This window comes from Hippocampus guttulatus, chromosome 2, assembly GCF_054856545.1.
Source record: "Hippocampus guttulatus isolate MCC_2025c chromosome 2, RoL_Hgut_1.0, whole genome shotgun sequence".
NCBI lineage: Eukaryota > Metazoa > Chordata > Actinopteri > Syngnathiformes > Syngnathidae > Hippocampus > Hippocampus guttulatus.
Window position 1 is genome coordinate 30,826,915 of NC_141262.1, and position 20,677 is coordinate 30,847,591.

The 20,677-nt window shown below is 42.8% G+C and overlaps 2 protein-coding genes across 4 annotated transcripts in view; both read right to left on the minus strand.

The window, feature by feature from the left end:
* The window catches only part of tspan17 (tetraspanin 17), a 30,708-nt gene extending 27,566 nt beyond the window's left edge, over positions 1–3,142 (minus strand). For all 3 annotated transcript variants that reach the window (XM_086105631.1, XM_086105630.1, XM_086105629.1), the window contains exon 1: positions 2,650–3,142. In XM_086105631.1, the coding sequence (XP_085961757.1) occupies positions 2,650–2,733 (84 nt within the window). In that variant the 5' untranslated portion in view covers positions 2,734–3,142. The remainder of the gene's footprint in view (positions 1–2,649) is intronic.
* Positions 3,143–6,733: 3,591 nt separating this feature from the next.
* On the minus strand, positions 6,734–19,712 carry synpo (synaptopodin). The gene is made up of 4 exons (XM_086105632.1): positions 19,595–19,712; positions 16,197–17,344; positions 11,092–13,109; positions 6,734–9,455 (listed from the first exon to the last, which is right to left on the minus strand). The coding sequence occupies exons 2-4, from the start codon at positions 16,357–16,359 to the stop codon at positions 8,184–8,186; spliced, it is 3,453 nt and encodes a 1,150-aa protein (XP_085961758.1). The 5' UTR covers positions 16,360–17,344; positions 19,595–19,712; the 3' UTR covers positions 6,734–8,183.
* Positions 19,713–20,677: the final 965 nt, after the last annotated feature.

Genomic DNA, 20,677 nt, shown 5'->3' on the forward strand with positions numbered 1-20,677 from the left:
TTTAAATACCAAATTAAGCTCACCTGAAATGGTTAGATTCCTTTAGTGCCTTCACGGTATGTAAATTAACTCGCGCAGTGCAACCAGATTACATTTTTACGAGCACACATTGAGAAAAACAGGAGTATTGGCGAGCATATCACTTTGGCCGTTTTTGTCCATTACCCTTGCAACTCAGCACAACAGTAAACCCAGACTTCATGCACCCCATTGTGTGTATCTCTACCATGCTGGTCCCCTTCTTCTCTACAGCGTGGTTCACTGAGATGTTGAAAGTGAGCAGCACTTTGTCCATGTTGGTGATGTGGTTGGGCTGGATGTATTTGTTGGCAATCTTTTTGTGGTATTTCAAACTGCAAAGCACCCCTGTCCCGCATCACATGCTGTCGCCCAAGTGGGTATGTCGGAATGTGTGGATGTGGGGATTAGTTGAGAGAATCATAGATAATGGAAGCGAGGCTGGCAGAACAGCAGAGTAAAGGTTGAAAATCTCCAAGAAAGCGTCTTTATTTAATGTAAAGCAGAACATTACACTTAGTGCCTTTCGAGTCCTCCTTCACGCCCACCCTTGCCACCTTAACATCCGTATGCTGCCCTCAGTTGCGTCCACCTTACCTCTACATAAGCAACGTGTCGGCACAACGTCAGTCATCGGTCACACAACAGCATTCACAAATACTGGAACTCGGCGCATACACAAGGCGATCCGCATTATTCGGTGCCCCATCCATTTTGGAGAAAATTTAAGACTTTTAGGTGCGTCTTATGGTTGTGAAAATACGCTGGCTGGATCATCACACATAGATTAAATAGATGTATCGTTACACCCCTTCATCCCTACTTTCTGATGCCGACTGGCGTAAAATTCAAACAATGCTCTCTTTCTCTAATACGGATGTTAGAAGATGACTTGTGATGAAAAATTACAATGAATGGCCACTGACTCCATTCACACGTGACTCAGTAAGAGTTTTAGTGCCAAATAGGCACGTGCACTGAGGGTTGATGCTGGCTAATAAACACAGAGCCTCCATCCAAGCGACTCAGCAACCTGGTTAGAGCTTAACACGCTCTTAATTACAGAATGCAGAGCTTCCAAACATTTCAGCAGCTCAAGCAGAAAATGTGATTAATTATGTGGATGTGAGAAATGTGTCTATTCTGAGGAACGACAGAATGTGTTTTGTTCCCAGGCGAGAGAATGCCTGGCTGTCAACACCGAGCATGCCTGGGCATTGGAAGAATCCGAGTCGAAAAGATTTTATTGCCCACGATAGTTTGACTCTTGGGCATGTTAGTCTTATTTTAGGCAGCATTGTCAAGGCTGACAAGAGAACACCAGGAAAGACAAATGGGTTGATTTCATGAGAATAAACCCCATTGCTGCCTATTCAACAATCCGCTGGCTTGTCTGACAAGACCAGTTTCACAGCTCGTGCAAGAAGAAAACATCTTGTGGTGATTACTAACAGGTGAAAAAAAAACCAATGATCTGTGACTCGTTTAAGTAAGAGGACTTTTAGGTTGGCCAAAGTGCCAAACAAGACGAAAACCAGCCTTAACACATTAGCCTGATGACTGAATGTTTCCTGCTTAAATACTCAGTTCTATTGAATTAAGATTCAAATAACTGGTAACATGAATCTCACGTCATCTCTGATTTGTACCATCCCCAAGTTTGGAGGACACTTGGAGGTGGTGATGAAATGATGGGAATAAGGAGGACATTTGCATATGTGGCTGATGAGCCAGACACTGGCGGAATATATGAGCCAAGACAGCCAACCATTGCTCCCCCTAGTCATTGTTCTCACCATCACTCTTTGTGCATTTATGGGTGTGGAAGTGAGAGAAACAATGCTGTCCCAGAGGCCAGCCTCTAGAGTGCTTGAGTCAGTGAAAGGGGCATGAGAAAGAAAGAGAGCCTGGCCATCTCGAAGCATGTGTGTGTGGGAAGACCCCACGGATCAAACCTAGACATTATACTATGACACTAATCGCACCGGGGCCCATGCAGACGGCTGAAGAGAGAAACTTTGCTGCTAAGTGGCAGTGGTTGTAATGACGTGGGCAGATGCTTGCACAATGCAGATGAAACTTGCGCCATGCCGAAAAACAACAGTGACAATACTTGAGTGGCATCTCCGCCAGCTGCTTAACAAATCATATTTCCTCATCTTTATTTGACATTAAGGATGATTAAGCAGTCATTTATGATAAGCATAGCCCTTTTTTCGTAATATGTTTGGCAAATCATAACATGTTCAGCAAAGACAGAAAGAGGCAAAGGGATGGGAAGAAGATTCAAAAACGAAACATATTCAAAAAATAATAATAAGTGTTTTGCTTTGTACATAATCATTGTGAATAACTACGATATGATGTCCTCTCAAGCAGGTGAACCAGCTACTATTAAGTTTATCATAGTAACAACAACAAAAAAACATTTTCCATTAAATCAAATAACGTATATTCATGTAGCAGTCCATTGAGTGATGGTGGACGTTCAAGAGCATTTTGTCACAACTACATCGCAAACGTTAAGCTAATTTAGCTCATTTCGAACCACAAAGAGACTAAAAATTTGCAATAAACGTGTCACTACGTGTTTACATACATCATACATGATGAAAGATCGCATTTACTTACCCAGAATAGAATATTGAATCCAAATAGGAAGTATTTGACGCAGCAGCTGACTTCTGCTTCTTTATATTTGTATTTTCTGTTCATTCTTCCAAAGATAGGTGCTAACGAGCGAGCTAATGAACTACTACGGTCGCTGTGGAATAAACTAGACCAAAACCGCAGTTGTTAAACACCTGAAGTGAGGGTTAACTCGTTCCATAAGAGAATAAAAATAGGTTTTATACTACCCCGGCCAGACTCAGAAGTTACGAACATAACTAGGTTTCCTCGTTTGGACCGTTAGCATGCTAGGCTAGCTAGCACACAACTTTCCCCATTTGCATTACATCCTCAAAAAAAAAAACAACAACAAATACGAGTCCGTGTAGTCTTATACGCATTTCGCCGAAACTCTATTTACAAGCGTTAATTCTCGTAAGGGAATAACAAATAGCCGTGTTCAAATAGTTGCCCCTTTGCGATGGGACAACACCCATACGTCATCATCTGTCGTCGAAGCTGGAGTGACAGACGTAAACAGACACAAGGGTGAGACGCTTAGTTTCACCTTTGGTGACAAAAACTTAAAATTGTTGTTTTGTACTCCTCCTTTAATTATGTTATTTCTAAAATCCCACTGGCACGACTTTTTTTTAATCGTCAAATGTATGTGCTAATGCCTTTACGGCCACCTGTTTAGTTGTCATGCAAATTAAGTTTCCCCCCCAAGAAGTGGATAACTTGCGTACATCCATTCTCAATAGCACTTGTACTCAAAAACAAATGGGAAAGTAACGAATCACATTCACATTCACACCTTTGGACAATGTTTAATCTTCAATTAAACTAACATATTTTTTTTATTTTGCATGTGTTCTTTTTTTTCTGCAATGAACACATAACGCACACGATCAATGTTTCTCAAATGTTGTCACCCTGGGACATGGAATTTCTTTTGCTGCATAGACATTACGCACAATAAAGAACATCCATCCATCCATCCATTTTCCGAACCGCTTGATCCTCACTAGGGTCGCGGGGGGTGCTGGAGCCTATCCCAGCCGTCTTCGGGCAGTAGGCGGGGGACACCCTGAATCAGTTGCCAGCCAATCGCAGGGCACACAGAGACGAACAACCATCCACGCCCACACTCACACCTAGGGACAATTTAGAGCGTCCAATCAACCTGCCACGCATGTTTTTGGAACGTGGGAGGAAACCGGAGCACCCGGAGAAAACCCACGCAGGCCCGGGGAGAACATGCAAACTCCACACAGGGAGGCCGGAGCTGGAATCGAACCCGGTACCTCTGCACTGTGAAGCCGACGTGCTAACCACTGGACTACCGGGCCACCCACAATAAAGAACATGTTTTGTCTAAAAAGTAGTCTGTGACAAACACATGTATCGCATATTGTACCTTCAAATCGGGATGTTCGATACCACTTTTTCAGACGATATCAGTACGAGTATTCACAATTTGAGTACTCACTGACACCAATTAACGTTCTCCTATTTTTTTGTATAGCAAATTTCATTTAAAGGGACATTGGGTAGAAATTTAAAATTTGTCAATGTTCAATCATGAAAAGAACAACACTTCGTTTCAATAACATGGGGAACAAATATGTTCCATCACATTAATGTACAATTTATATAGTCATAGGATCAGTGGTGTTAGAAAGCTGTTCCCATCTGTTGCCTGAAAACGGGTTCATTCGGACCCGAACACAATACAAGGGTCATAGGATCAGTGTGAAGAAATGTAGAATTTGTCAATGTTCAATCATGAAAAGGACAACACTTAATTTCAATAATATGGAAAAAATATATGTTCCATCACGTCCATTTTTTTAATGTTGTCATCGGAAAAGCCGAAAGGAAAAGAAGAACAAGGATAATTTATAGCGAATTATACGACATGGGTCATGCCCTATTTTACAGGAGGCTGACATGTTTACCACCATCTTTATGCGGCGGATACACTTTTTTTAAAACTAGCTGTCCTCAACTCACTTTGAACTCCCGACCCACCAGTTGAGAATCACTATACTAGATTATCTGTATAAATGTGTACTTTTCTGTACACATCTCAAAACGTATTGTATCTGTTTTCTGGAATTGTATGTACAGTATATTTAAGGTAATCTAGACAATGGTAATGTTCCACTCTCTTGATCTTATCGGTAAATATATTGATACTTTTCACATGTAGTACCCCTAACTAAAAATTAATTTATCACAAAACACAGTAGATTTTGTCAGAAAACATTTATAAAACCGAACACAAAAAATTTTCACTGCAGTATGCATGTGTGGTGGCGCCTCGCGTCATCACACATGCATATGTGGCTTGATGAAGATGGTGGGGCAGTCTTCTCCCAACCCGAAGGGTGACCACGTTGAGGCATCTTGATGCTAAACTCCCAGTTGCTCCTGTTTCTGTGTTTTACCACCAAAAAAAAAAAAACAAATCATTTGTAATTCAGGTTATTTTGGGGGCGTGAGTGGTTCAAACGTTTTACAGATTTTAGTTATGGTAACTTCTTTTTCAGGTGTACTGTAAGATTTTACACTGTGTGCACATTCATCATAATGCTACAAAATTCAAAAGATGGTGCTTCACATCTTCACTTTGGCGATGACAAATGACGCGAAACATACTGTGAAAAGAAACTCGAGACTTTTGAAGGCAAAGAATATTTTACAATGATCAAGTGAGCAGTGACTTTTTCTCAAGCCAAAAGAACATACATACTGTAATGCCCTTCAGTAGCGGAGAGAAGGATGCTCGCAGTCGCCGATACTATTCATCATTTTTAATAAACAAAATGAGTAATAAACACACGCATTCAAAGGAGTTGCTGTTAGCCACAACTCACGCCCATGCGCTCCTCACTCAGACTAACTACCGGAGCCAATATTCCCCCAACCTGGCTCTTCCCCTCTCTATGACGTCACACAAATACAAGAAACAGATATTACACTACTTTTCACCCACTGAAGGCAAAAATGTAGGACGCAAGACCCAGTTCCATTGGCTGTTACTCCAGTGTGTGTGCACTATTCCAAGCAGTCAGTCATACCATTAAACTTGTTTTCGCCCTTCTGACCTCAACAGCGGCCTCTTGTGTCTCAAATGATGAATTCCTGTTTCTTCCCTTTTTCATAAACACGGAACAGGCGAAGCAACTGTGAGATTTCATGGTTCCTGGTGAGTTGTCAAGTTTGGGTGCGATATAAATTGCACAAATTCGCTTCACTGAATTGCATGACAGACGTATGAGTCAGTACTACGGAGAGGTGCTTGCGTATTTTTCCTATATGTTGGGATTAAGGGAGGTCGATGTTGATCAAAATCTGAATAATCAATGACGATTAAGGAACTAATGTCAATATGTCTGTGTAATGCAGTGCAGCTTGACATCACTGAAAACTATAACCACAATAATACTCATCATTATAATATTCGCAGATAACCCATTCTGACTATATTTTGACTATGTAGGATCCTACTATATTCTACAAGTGTACTTGCACACTACCCGAGGTGGTACTTGAACTTGAGGAACATTTATATATGGATGTGTTTGGTCATTTGAACTTCTGTCTAAAGTCCTACAGATGGGAGTCTCGGAACCTGAGATAAATTGTGGATTTGGATCTTGGAGGCTGACATTTTGGCAATTCGGTCCTTTCACAAAGTACGTAAACAACTTTCAAATTAAAATGGACGTCAGTGGGTGTGAAGTCAATTTGTAGGTAGCCGAATGCACATTATATACCTATTTGGCTGATAGTGGCAAATTGCAGGTTTTCATCTGTGTTCGATTATTCCAACCTGGATTCATTAGATCATTGTTATGGGGCCATCAAAGTCCTTAAGAGCTTGTAATGGCCAGATTAAATTGAATTCTGTCTGCAGTGAGGCACGCTCACAAAGCTTTGTAATGAATGTCTTAAAGGTAGAACTCACGAGAATAAATTTACATACCATGAGTTTTTAAATCTGTTTGGGTTGTATTTTAAATTACAATCTCTACTGGGATTTTCCCCACAATTTGATTAGCAAACGATCTTGTGTCGAGAAATAATGTTACAAGGCTTTGCTTGTGTGTAACCACTTTATTTATTGATTTGCAGACATGCAAGTATGGAATGTTAGTTGTGTAAAAATGCAGTTGCATAATCACAGAGCCCTCAAAAAAGAAATGCTTGCAAAAGTTCAAATGAAGGGTGTCAGCAGTGTTGGCCTGTCCAGAGTACTGCTTCAACCAATCCACTGACAGTGACAGGTTTAATCCTTCTGAAGGTCAACACCAAGCAGGTGTCCGTGCCTCAAAAAAACTGAAGTAGGTGATTTGCTGTGTTTGCTGACACATGGTGGGGCAAGACGGGAATGATGTCGGGCTCACATTGAGGATCCATGCTCAAAGCGGAAGGTGTTCATTTGAAAGCCACAACCAGTTCCATCAGTTTGGGCAGCTAACTGGGTTGTACAAAACGTTATTTTGAGACAGTCCAAACTATCTGCGTGTCTATTAGGAATGGGCATTATAATCATTTTAATTGCTCTTGCTGGATCTTAAGTACTGAATCTGTCCTGAAACATTTGAGGCAAAATGGAATGCACTTTGTAGCTGCATCCAACTGAGGCGCTGCTGAGGGAGTCAACGTTACATTAAGTTGAGCTTTATTGAAATCTCTGCAATGGCGAGTCCTCCAGGTCGCATTAATCTGCTCAGTATGACAATGGCACAGAAACAGGGCGTCCAGAACATTCAGAGAGGTTCTCTCACCTCATTAAAAACAGTAACAAGATAACAATGAATCAATTGATAGTTAATATTCCAATAATAAGGGCGTTTGGTCAAAAGCCCATCCATTCTAAAGTTACACATCCTTTCATTTGCAACAGTATTTAAAAGCTTGGGGAATCATATAAAACATTTGAGTAAATGGGTGGAGCAATGCCACATCACATACACCCTTACTCCCTTTTCCGACTCTGTAAAAAGTTTACATTCACTTCAACAAATGCAATATAAAGCAACATATATACACTATGTTACACTGAGTACATATTGCACTATGTATTGCAATTTGCCATGAATTATAAGACACCTACTGCAGCCATGTGTGATTAAGGATTACCATTAAATTGCATATTATTGTGAGCATTATTAATCAATGTGGTCATCAATAAAGTAGGAATGTTTTAAAAGTATGTGTTTTGAACAGTAAACAGTGATTAAAACATTGAAAAAGTAATAATCCATCATTGCTAATGAGCTCGGGAAGCTAAGGAATGCTTGGTGTAAGACTGTAGAGTATAACATTCCTTCAAAGTGAAGTTAAAGAAAAGAATCTTTGGTTAAATGTGCCCTTTCAGTGTGCCGGAAGCGTACAAGCTACCACAATTGTTTATGTAAAAAGCTTGTTCTTGTCATTCTAAAGCCATAAGTCACATCAAATATTAATTGTTGTGAATGAAGAATTTTGATGATTTCAGATCTCTGTTTACAATGCCAACGAAACCACCGAGTGTTGAAACCTCACAGGTCAGTAGAGATGGTGCTTTTCTTCACCCTCAGACTGCCGCTCCAACCACGGGGACAGGTGTTGTAAGAATGCATGCCAGGTGACCGCAGGCCCGAGTCCTCAGACTCTATGGATGCATCCGAGTCGGTCAGAGAGCGTGTGTTGTAGAGCCTCACGGGAGAGCAGATCCGCTGTGTTGGGGTTGGAGGAGGGCTGGTGAAGGTAGGCGACTGGCCCCCTAGCGGTTGTGACTGCACTGGTTTACAGTCATAACCATGGAGGGCATAGCCCACAGGTGAGATAGGCAAGCTGTGACCGCTCAGTGCACCTGGCGAGGGGCTGTTTTTACGTTTGGCTGCATTGATTATGTTCTTTGCCAGCATTCGATGGTTGGCCTTTGAGTCTAAATTATTACTGATTGGGGACATGCAGCGACTGTCCTTGGGTAGGGAAACAGGAGAGGAGGCAGAGGATATGGACAGACGGTTCGCAGAAGGGAAAGAAAAATTTGTATGAGAAAGTGCAGGAGACTGGGAACGTGACCGCCAAGGGGGCGAGACAGGAGAAGTGCTTGTTGATGTTTTGGAAAGTGTGGAAGTTGAAATAGTGGAAGGATGGATAGTCTGGATTACCATTGGTGACTGACACCTTGGACTCCAAGGAGGAGAACGGTGAGGTGCAGTTGTAGATGTTTGAAAAGGTCTGGAAGAAGAAAGTGAGGGCAGGGTGGAATTCTCGGCACTCACGCTCACCATGGGAGACTGGCATCTTGATCCCCAAGGTGGAGAGAGTGGGGAGGTGTTTGTGGATGCTTTAGATGAAATGTGCAAAGCATTTGATGATTGCGCATGGACTACCGGGGACTGGCATCTTGAACCCCATGGTATCGAACGAGAGGAATTGGACGTTTGGAATCTGAAATCATGACCAGAGGAATTGGCGGATGACTGGATGTTCTGGGAGACCATTGGGGAGTGGCATCTTGAACCCCAAGGCGGCAAGCATGGAGATGTGGATGTCAAGGTCTGTGGTGGCTCGGTCACGGAAGCCGATGAAACTGTGGAAAGCTGAATCCCTTGATTGCTCATTGGAGATTGGCATCTTGCAACCCTTGAAAACGGAATGGGTGAGGTGACTGATCGGCTGGAGACGGTCGCGGAGGGACTCTTAGTTTGAAGACCGGACATCCACGTTGTACTGGCGAGACAGTCGGGGCTGCTGTACTTCCTTGTAGGGCCCAGCTGAGTCTCACTGGGTGGTTCGGTTGGGGAGGGTTCCTTTGGTTTCTGTTGGACCACAACAAATATAACTTTTTGGTGTGTAATCCTTCATAGAATGCAATAGCGAGCCAATTTGGCAGTCACACATATGCAACTTGATTCATTGTTTTGTTCGTTACCAGCTCAGGAAAGAGATACATGGGAAATAGCACATGCGTTTTTAAATAGAGGGATTCTCTTCAGCCTAAATAATATTTATTATAATCACAGTGGCATTAAGGTCATAGCTATGAATTTTAATCCTCAGCATGTGTTTGTGCACTACGCCTGGCCGATAGCCCATGTCGACCTAGTTTTATGTGTTGTTCTCAGGTTACCCTGAATACGAATGGCCTTTTTGCAGGCAAGGATTTGAGGATACTTGGCTGAACAACGTGTAATCACCTCCATTGAACACGTTGATAAATATGCTCTCACCATCTCAATGTAATAATCATATGAAGACGACTTCAGCTGCTTATGAAAAGTGAAGGAGCATTTTGGAAAATAAAAAGTTTTATTTCTTGAAATGTCTGAGCCCTTCATGACCAGTATGACCATACGTGATTTGGATTCCGAATGTGTAACTAACTGATACTGAAGTGACGGGCAAAACATAATTTAACACCTCATGTTATAAAATATGCTTGTGGTGACAATTACATGTAAAATTATCAGGGTCTTATTATTTATTTAGTATGATCAAGTGTTTGCAGTGTTAGCAAGAATACCAGGAAACTTGCCCATACATTAAAAGTGAAAGTAAAATATGAAAATAGAAAAAGGAGGAGAAGTTCACAGATGAGTAAAGGGTATGAAGCTTTAATCAGAGGAAGAAAAGATTCAGCTCAAATACAATTGGAACAGAACGTGAATGAAGTTTTATGAAGTGAAACAGGCATGCAAACTCTGCGGAAAGAATGGCCAATGACTGATTGTTTTCTTTGGACAAACAATTCTGGAATTGCTGCTTGAAGTCATGAAAATAATTTAGATGCAGGTCCTGGAAGCAAAATCGCGTGGTGTCTGCAGATGGCAAACATCAAAGAATCCAAGTATGCAGCAAAATTTTGAGTAAAAAAAAAATGGTGTTGAGCAGAGCAAATTACCCTTTAGATATAAAGACATAAAAGGAATTCTATGGCTGCATTTTCACTTCAGTGAGAAGCATTAAATTGCAAATTGCAGCTCATAAAGCAGATGCCACACCTGTCAAAGTGCTTTGTAACAGCATCACCCGGCTCCTCAAATACACGGTGGGGAAGAGGCAAAGCAAAGTTATTATAATCCGATACCCAAGAAGGAGGCGTTTTGGTGCCAAAGTGTCTTGCAGCATTGGGCACAATGATTAAGTTAGCACACATTTTTACTCAGGTTGATGCCTTGGGTGTTATCTGACGAAATCAGTGACTTCAATTCAAATTGACATTTTAATTTTCTCTTGTAAAGAACAACAGATGTATTGTGTGGCTTTATGTATATCATGTAAATCATTCACATCAATAATTTCTATTCAAGAGGGAGTTTAGGGAAAGCAAAGGAGGATGAAGACACACAGGAAGGTGCAGGAAAAAGAAAAATAGTTCAGATATTATGCCAAATAAAGTTTGGCAATCACCGGGTTACCACATAAAAGTTCTTAAAAGATAAAAGGCCTCCACACCTGTGCTTCAAGCCCGGCTTTCTTGGCAGAAAATCTTGGCTTTGGTGCTTGGATCCCCAGCCGAGGAGATGACACACGGGTTGGAGAAAAAGCAGTTGATGGCTTACCACCGGCTGGATTTGATGGATAGTCTACTCTTGTGATGGAGCTGACGGGAAACTGAGGAGATTGAGACTGGGTGGAAAAGAGAGAAGCGGGGTTGTTCGGTAAGGAAGCCTGTCTCGATAAAGATGGAGGGAGGAACTCGTTTTTCGACTGCGGTGCTCCTTTCGGTAGGGTACTCAACGGGTCCTTGACTGGCTTAAGGATGAAGAGGGATGATTTAAGTTGGTAAGGTCTGTGTCTTGAGAGGTCCATCTCGATCTTGGAGCAACCATTCTCAAGAGGAAGGGTCTCTTGAACTTGTGTTGCTGGTGCCGCTTGTCTTGGTTTCGACCTGGCAGTTTGTTGGGCTTTCATGTTGAGTGCAAGTTGAGCGCACATGTCAGAGTTTTTAGCAATAGCTTTGACCCTACCCGGCATAGTTGATGGGTAAACCCACGATGGTGGCAAAGACATTGTTGGAGAAGGAGGTCTGATATGTTGACCTGCATTCTGGTTCTCAACGATGAATTTCTCCATTCTGGACTTGCGCTTGGCAAAAAGATCTGCACCTTTTCCCGATGCATCACCGAGGGTCTGTTCTGGTTTATGTTCGACCCTTGTATAGGTTCTGGAGCTCTTCAGACAGGAGGTCCACTCTGGGGCTTTGGCTTCTTCAGCCCTCTCTTCCTCTTTGGCAAGGAAGTTGGATGCTTCCGCACCCAGCGCTAGTAACTCCTCCTCAGATGCGGACTCAGGCACAGATCTTTGCCTGTGGGTCTTCATTTCATCCACCCCTTGCACTAGAGAAAGCAACTCAGGGTTCGGAGCGACAACCTTCTTCTCTATGAACGTGAACATCGACTTTTTCGTGGGTCGTTTGGCAGCACTATCCTCAAGTAATCCTGTTTTTATTGGTGGCGCAGACTTCCTTTCTGGAAAAGGTCGAGGAACGAAAGTGGAAGGTTTTGGCGCTGTTGGGGGCCCATAATGGGGAAGTGGTGTAGCAGCATTCTGAGATACAGTAAAGGCAGGCGTTGGTGGAGGGTTAGTGGGAGTCGTCACAGGTGGACTGAAGTAATCGGTCTTTGGAGGCTTGTTTGTGAAGGCAGGTAGGGGAGGTGTGGGATATGCTGGAGGGGGCGGAGGTGAAACTGCGACTGGCTGGGGAGCAGTGAATGCAAAACGAGTCGGGAGGTTGTCCAAGACAGGACTATCTGCCTCTTGAGACTGCACCGTCAGCGGTGAGAAAAACGGCCTGGCAGTTCGATTGATGATGGTGGTCTGCTTTGATGCAGACACACCTGTAATCGGCGGTCCATGGCAGCCATTGGAAAGCTTTTCAAGAGGAGGTGATGAGATGTGGCCTCCATTTATCGCCACCTCTTTCTCCAGAAGATTCATTGCAATTGGATTCTTATTTTCTCTTTCAGGTGGAAGCTCATCCTTGAATTTGCCTTCAAGTTCTTTGTAGACTGCATCCTTTTGCTCCTCCTCCTGCTCATCTATTTCTTTTACAGGTAGGAAATGTCTTTCCTGGATAGTATTGTGCTCAGCTACATCTTCTTTAACATAACAGTCACCTTGTTCCTCCATGCTATCGCCGGTTGCCTGTGTACTCCCAATAGGCACGAATAGTGGGTTGGTAGTGCAATTCTTATAGTTCAAGTCTTTGTCCTTCTCCTCACGACTTCTCTCTGCCCATGTTAGTTTGCCAGATGACGGGTTGGGTTTCACATTCCCGGTTACGTCCTCGTTCGAGTGCACTCCACCGCTTTCCAGTGTGAAGGCGCTGACTCTCTGCTTGCGTCGGTTGAAGAGTTGCACGCCTCGGGAGCCGGAGCTGGAAGGGACAGTGAGCTGCGCAGCAATGATGTGACTCCTCTGGCGGGCCTCCTTTAGCTCCTTCTCAGATAAGCTGACGCTCCTGGTTAGATCTAGCAGGGGAAAGAAAGAGTAAAGGGGCACTTTGGTTAGTAATGGAAATATTCAGGTCATCTTCATTCGATATTTTTGATTCATGGTAAAGGTGACCCAACTTGCTCGGTTTGGAGGAAAGGGTTGTGTTCCTTATCTCAAACTGAAACAAAGACAACTCTCTAACCATCTAATCATCGGGAGACAGTTTGGGAAAACTATAAGAAAGAAAGGCATTATCGTTTGATTTAAAAACAAACCACAAGTTTCACTTTATTGACCAGAATTTAAAGGCCAGTGGTGTCCATTTGCTTTGTGACGCTTAAAAATGATAGTATTCAGCATGCCTCTGCTTAAAATTATGGTTTGTTTTCTGAGCTTAAGAGTTCCATTCCAAGCAGCAAAGTTATTTCCTCTGCAATCTGGTCAAGTCCCTCCCTGAGCATTCTTCCACTATGGAGAAAACCCCCTGCTTAAACTTCCAGCATGCCTGCGTTCCTACTGCAACACTCACACACTCATTTTCACTATAAGCAGCTTCAAAAACCTCTGTTAAGTCCTGTAGTATGGACGCTATACTTTAAAGTAATTTCATTTTAAAATAAAAACATAAAAATAGCTTCCAAGTATATGAGAATATCAGTTGCAAATTTTTAAGGACAGCCGACTCCACATCTCAAATGGTATAATGTGCTGAATAATGTGCATTCAATGGATGACTGTTTCTGGGCACACGTTTGACATTATTCATGTAATTCTGACTGGTGGAAGTCATGTCATGCCCCTGCAGGAGGTTCCCATGACAACTGGAGCAACCATGACTCATTTTTTGTTCCGTACATCGATTTATTCAGGCAGCCACGTTATTTAAAGTAATTATGTGTGGTTGGTGATAATTACAGATTGGTAAAACACATGTCACTTATGGCTTTCCTGCTCACCGACTAAGAGTACTATATGCATCTGTAATTGATTCTCCAATTGAGCGCTCTTGGGTGATGAGGAATATAAAGTATCACATCCTTTTTTGTTCGAATTTGAAATTGTATGGTGATTTATTGGCTTTATTGAAGTTTGAACTCAAGTCCCAGGACCTCTTTTTAAGGCAGTCTGTTGGTCCATCTCCCCAAAATGACTTTTACTAGCTACTGACTTTGAATATTTTCGGCCTGTGGAATATATCAGAGCAGTGAAGCTTGAAATGAAATGTCCTCACTATAAACCTTTGCCTGTAGTGGCAGCCAGATTAGTTATCAGGTAACATGCAGGTGCAAATCCAGGCACATGATATTCACATCATGAGCTTCTCAAAATAAATGCTAAATGCTATCCTCCCTAGCAACTAAAAGTGGTTTGTGTTTGCTCGTTATTTAAATCAAACTAACTTTAAATGAATCTGCCATGAAGACAATGATTAAAAAGTCGACAACAAGGAAACAGAATAAGTAAGTTTATGGACATAAATTAGAATAAACAGTTTCACATTTAACTCTCACCCAACATAAGCTTTCCAATCATCCAAAACTTTTTATGTCATCAAAGTAACGTACTGCATACTATTGGGTTGCATTTCTTCACAACAGAAAAACCTGATAAATCCCAAGTTTCAATCTCCAGAGTTTCCTTTAAATTTGGACAGTTTCTCCAAGCGCAGATGGTTTTCTCTCTTACCTTTCTCCTGTCACATTCAGAGCTCGGCCGTTTTTGTACGTCCCAAAGAGCTTTCCGCTGAACTGCATCTGCTGGCCTCACACACCCCTTTCCCTTTCTGTAGTGTGGCACAAGCTCCAATTTCCTTTTCTTCAGTTCAGCCAGCACACAGAGAGGGAGGGTGTCTGCAGCTGGAGCCTGCGCCGCCTGTCTGCATGTCTGCCTGCCTGCAGCTCTGTTATACTACTTCTAACACAGCTTCATTTCTTGAACAAAAAACAACTCAGCAGGCCTTATGGCTTCTGTAGAAAAGCTATGGATGTCAGCTCTGACCTTTGTTGTGACAGTTGAAGAGGAGCGACCAATCTGTTTTGAGCGGCTTATCTCCGTCTGACGTCGAGTGACAGCAGAAAAAGCGTCTGACCCTCGTTGGAAAGGGAGATGCTCCAGTTGATGTGCAAACGGATTAGTGCACTGAGACCACAAAGCCCCAGTGGCTGACCCCTGCTCCCCTCCCTGTCCGCCCGTGTGTTTATTATGCACTCTCCCTGAGTGCCTGGCCTCTTTGAACCCTCTGGGCATAAACTCCAACCTACAATGGATGGGATAGGAATTTCCTGTCCTGTAGTGAAGACAAAACTTGAAGCTCCAAGAGCCAAGATATCAAATCGCCCACACCCACTTTCTCTCACCACATCCAAATTCACCACCTCCTCCCTCTGCTATCAGTCCCGTCCCCATCAGCCTCCCCTCCATGGAATAGAAAACTCCCACACAGTGGGGGGATTTTGAAGTCAGAGGGCTAACCCTGCATTTTGTGTATCAAAGGTCAGATTACCCTGTCGGATGTTATCTTTCATCAGGCACTGGCTGGAGGCTGAGTGGGATGACAGCACTGGCCCCAGTGGCTCTTGTGTGAAGCGGTATAGAAAGACGAGGATTAACAGAGGTCCTGAGATCTCCTGGACTGAATGTGACCTAAACTCCAGGTGAATCCCATTGCGGTGGGGGGGGGATTAGGTGTATTGATAGTACGAATACACCTAATCTAGTCTCTTCTGACTGAATGGCTATTGACACTAATTATGATTCAGAGGTTTCATTCCTAATTATTTTGACAACGTAATGTTTTTTAATCGGGGCTCAAGCGGCTTAGACTGACATGGCTGTCAGTGACCATGCTGTATATTTTATTGATTACATTTCCGTTGCTGACGGGCTCGCATGGATTTTGACTGGACGGAAACAGATGTTTCTTGGAGAATTTTGCCATCTCCAGTTACACAGAAGGCGGAACCTTTTTTGTTTCTGACGTTTTGCCTTCTACCCCTTTCTTCCAAGCTTCCCCCCCCCCCCCCCCAACCAAACGCGCCACATTTAAAGAAACATAGCCCCAATTGGGAAAAGACACTTCTACTCAAGTGAGGAGAGAAAGTACCAGGTGAACAAACACTCACTTGTTTTGCTTCGCATCTGTTCCACATTGTGTCCAGTCGTTTCATGTGTTGTGTTAGACTCCTCCACGATGGTGGCTTGTGCTGCCTGGATAGGTTTAGTCAATCCTTCTGGACTACAGCTCACTCCTCTACGCAAAGACGTGTGTCCTTTCTCCATCTCCATTCTTATTCCAAGTTCAAATCACTCCTCTGCAGTCCTCTATGTAAGTCTTTTCATCCAAGTTGGATCAAAGCTCCCTGTTGAAGTTTTAGTCCTCACTGGTATACAGGGAGAAAAACGAAAAACAAAACAAAATAAAAATGTGTCAAAGAAAGGAAGCACGGTTCTCCAGTTGGCTAACGGTCGTGGCTGTGCATTTAGCAAAAATCCTTCCAAATGTTTTCTTGCGGTCGACTGAAAAATCTCAATAGAACTGTACTCTGGCTTTTGTCTTCATCAAGTCTAATTCTCTATCTAACTGGATCTCCCTCTAGGGCCTAGGCAACATTCCCCAAATGAGTTCCACTGGACGTCTGCCACAAACAAAAAAAATTGCACCATTTTGGCATGGCGAGCCGAGAAACAGCCCAGTCTTCTCTAAATCTCCTTTTTCTTTTCCCAGACGTTGCTCTTCCTCCGTCGCTATTTCAGTCACCAAAGCCTTCTCTCTGTCTTCATCCAAATCTCCAGCCCCCAGATTATTTTTCTTTCAGCGAAAAGATCTGCTCTTTATCTTGGCGATCATAACTACAGTGTGACATGAAAAGGGAGCTGCGCATATGGCAGTTTCCTGCTGTTGGGTGCATGTGAGGAATAACATTTCACTCTGCAAAGGTCATTCCAAAGATGGCTTTGCATTGAAGCTGTTCAATTATGTCATGGTTCCTGTGTTACTTTTTTATATTACAGCCCAACAAAGTGTTTCGAGCAGACTGCTCTTTTTCCAGTACTAAAAAACAATTAAGGAAGCCATCACCCCGATTTGAGTTACAACTCTTTGGGTCTGTCTTCACCATGTTTCTTCATATTTTTCCCCTCGTCAATGCTTTGTTTTGTTGAGCCTGTTTTGGCTCAGACTCAAAGTCTTGTTGAAAAGAATCTGGTGCTTAAGTGCAAAAAGGCAACTTTTTCTAATCCCTCCATGAAACCATGTCCTCTCCAAGGTAACCTGCAAAACAGAAAGAGATGTTTTATAAATCTGGCAGAGACCCTGCCCCAGCATTAACAAGATAAAATCGGTTCAGATTCTATTTTTAGCTGTTGAGTCGGAGAAGTATTAACTGATGTCTGATGGAATTTTCAAGCGAAAATCATTTTCTTTAACGTGTCATGCTCTTTCAAAATGAACTACCTCAAGTTTATTTGCGTAGCCCTTAATCACAAGAGTGCCCAAGAGCTTCGCAAACCCTCCGTCGACAAATACAAGTGTTGGCGTGATCATGAATAATCCTGGTCTTAAACTTATATACTCACCCTGACCAAATTGTGAGGTAATGTACCCTTAATCTGACTCTCCTTGAAGATTCTTAACACGGTCTTTGTTTTGGTTCATGTGGTAATTCAATGTCACTTCATCAATGTTATGACTAAATGTTTTTGTGTTTTTGCATCTGCCCCACAACCCTTGACGATAGCAATGTATTAATAAGGAAAGTCACTCAGCAATGTCTTAGCAGAGTCCTAACCTTGAAGACAGTCAAAACAAAACGGTGCCCGGCAACGAGAAAGCTCCACAATTTCGCATAGTGGCGTGATGGCGGCGAGTAAGGCCAGATGAAGGCTGGTACTGTTTAGACTCTCTGACAACAACCCCTTGAGTCTCAGAGATGTGTGCTGGATCTGGATATCATTGGAAGACTGACATTATTTTCTTCATTCCCCAGCACTCTCATGTCCATCTCGAGTTCATAATGGCCCTGGTATGGCATTGCTTCAAAGCTTTCTTGAGAAATCCACACCCGACTAATTGTACTGTATTGTGCTTTTCATGCTTGACATCTGACGTCATCTTCCCTCCTTTCCCCCAATCTAGCCACCAATTACTTTGAACTTCAAAAGCCGCTCCACTGTGCCCACCTGTGCTGCTCACCCACAACTCCATCGCTTCCCTGTGCCACTCATTCACCTCTGTGATTTTAGGTCGGGATATCATTTACAGTCTGGGCCCCTGGAGGCCACTTTAGTGTGTAATCACAGTGTTCCTGTTCATTGTCAGTGAATGATGCATCCACATGTAGACAGCCAGATAAACTGTTCTCAGTCTTCTAATGTGTACATATACCGGATGCATTAGTGGCCCGGAAATAGAAAGAATGCATGCATAGTGATTCACTGATATGCATGCTTTCTATATTGTGCTGGAAGCGTAAGAATTTAGATATGTGATCAGTGTAGTCTGAACTGCTCTAGCCTTGAAGGTGTATCACTTAACAAGTTCATTTGGAGGCATCTTCACACAATAGGTTCTTCCATGTGTCTGCTAGCTTTTATTTATACTGTATTAAAAAATTGCTAAAATGCTGAAGGATTTTTTTTTTCACCTGACCCAGACAATTAAGCAATTCAATGCCTTCATGGAAAGCTGAGCAATGATGTTTGTTTATACTCCAAAACTGTCATTCCTAGTTCATAAATCCTGGTCTGGAGAGGAGCGGGGAGGAGGGCATGATGGTTAACGTGCCTCAGCTTGTGCTGTGTGATGACTGACATCTAAAACATGGCTGAGTTCCAATGAATCTCATGTATCTTTCCTAAACTATTATTTTATTTTCAGGAACTAATGGCTGGGATGGGGGGGGGGGGGGGGTGTTGTTGGAATCCAGCCAATGGTTTGCCACACATTGCACTCCCCTGTTCACAGGTGTGAAAGTTCAAGTGACAGAAATTCAAATTAGAGGGAGGTGTGTGTGCTCCATTGCCAAGAGGGAGCCACCACGACCTGAAAACTTTTAAACATGAGAGTAGTCAAGCACTTTTTGAAAATAAGTATTATCAGTACTATAGGGATAATTACAAACACATTTCAGAGATCTATAACATCAGTAGAGATACTCTAAGACAGTTATCATGTGATTTCTCCCAGCCAGTCAGCAGAGAAAGGTCATGACAATACTCGTATATTCCAATCAGTGCCATATAAATGTCTTGCAGCACCCTATTGCAATTCATTGGGCACACCGTGCATAAAAGTCAGTACATAGTCCACATTTCCCCAAATGTAAAATACCTTATCATCACGGATGATGATAACGGGATCGTTATGAACCGCAGAGCCACAGTGGCGAGACAAAGAACCCTGCAAGTCCCCAATGAGGGGAATAACTACAACCCCCGAGTGTTTGCCATCTCCTTCAAACTTTCCCTCCTTTGTTTCAATTAGCCGCCTATCTGCTCTCTCTAAACAAAGACAGCAACTTACCCCCTGAAGATAAATGGAACGGCCTGCAGGTGACGGGCTCTGCAGCAGCAGTACTCATTGCTGTGAGGCGCGTGCTGGTCCACTCACTGCAGCTCACCTGTACTCCGCTGGGTCTGTCTGTGTGCGGCAGTACTAGAGTGGACTGCCCCCTTTTTCAGTTCCTAAATGACTCTGCACACACACACACACCCCTCCCCTCTCCCTTCCTCATCTCACTCATGAAACAGACGATGGATGGGGCGGGGTGGAGGGTCAGCTGGAACACAGAGGGCTCTTTGTCTGGAATCTTTTTTCATATGGTTTCCTTCAGGCTTGCATACTGAACACATTATTCTCTAATATATTTTCATATTCAATACGAGGATGCTGAGCAGTTTGTCGGCCCCACTCTTTTCTCCCGTCCCTCCTTCTCTGTTTTTAATTCTTGACCTACTTTCCCGCCAAGTACGCCGGGCAGAGTGCTCCAAACAGAACTAAAATGGTAGGATAAATGTGAACAAAGTGTCTGAGGGGGGGGATTCTTTTTCGTCCAAAAGAATACGCACAGAATGGGAAAAAGCTTACTTTCGTGGGATTCAATCAAGATTTCCACATTTTGTTGGAAACATGTGCAGTGATTATTGTACTCCTCATGACTCCAGCACTTAGATGCTTATCTTTCTCCCACAGTGAGGGAATGTCATATTCATTTTGTCAAAGAGCATTTCATGCACACTGACAAATACCTCGATTATGAAGTAGTACCTTAACAACCATTTCAAAGCGTGTGCATGGCTGGCGCCATATGATAGATAACATAGTCAGTAACTAGTGCGTGAAATTTGGAGTCGGATTAGTTTATTTATCTTAACATTAACCCCAAAACAGGGCAACAGTAGGGATAAGTCCAAACAGACGTGTTGAATTGTCATGAAAAATACACACGCACACGCACGTGTTTATAGTCTACATTCTCAATAATCCGAACAATAACTGACAGATGTTAACAGTCCATTTTAACCTTAATCCACGGAATGAAAATCTCAAAGAATGAGTTGTGATTGATTGAAACACAAGCATTAGAACCAATGTGAATAAGATTAT

Excerpts from the sequence above, each read along its gene's own strand:
- synpo (XM_086105632.1), bottom strand. The coding sequence starts at position 16,359 with ATGGAGATGGAGAAAGGACACACGTCTTTGCGTAGAGGAGTGAGCTGT. Across the intron at positions 13,110-16,196 it reads ACAGATGCGAAGCAAAACAA|ATCTAACCAGGAGCGTCAGC; the intron begins GTGAGTGTTTGT and ends TTCCCCTGCTAG. Across the intron at positions 9,456-11,091 it reads AAGCCGGGCTTGAAGCACAG|AAACCAAAGGAACCCTCCCC; the intron begins GTGTGGAGGCCT and ends GTGGTCCAACAG.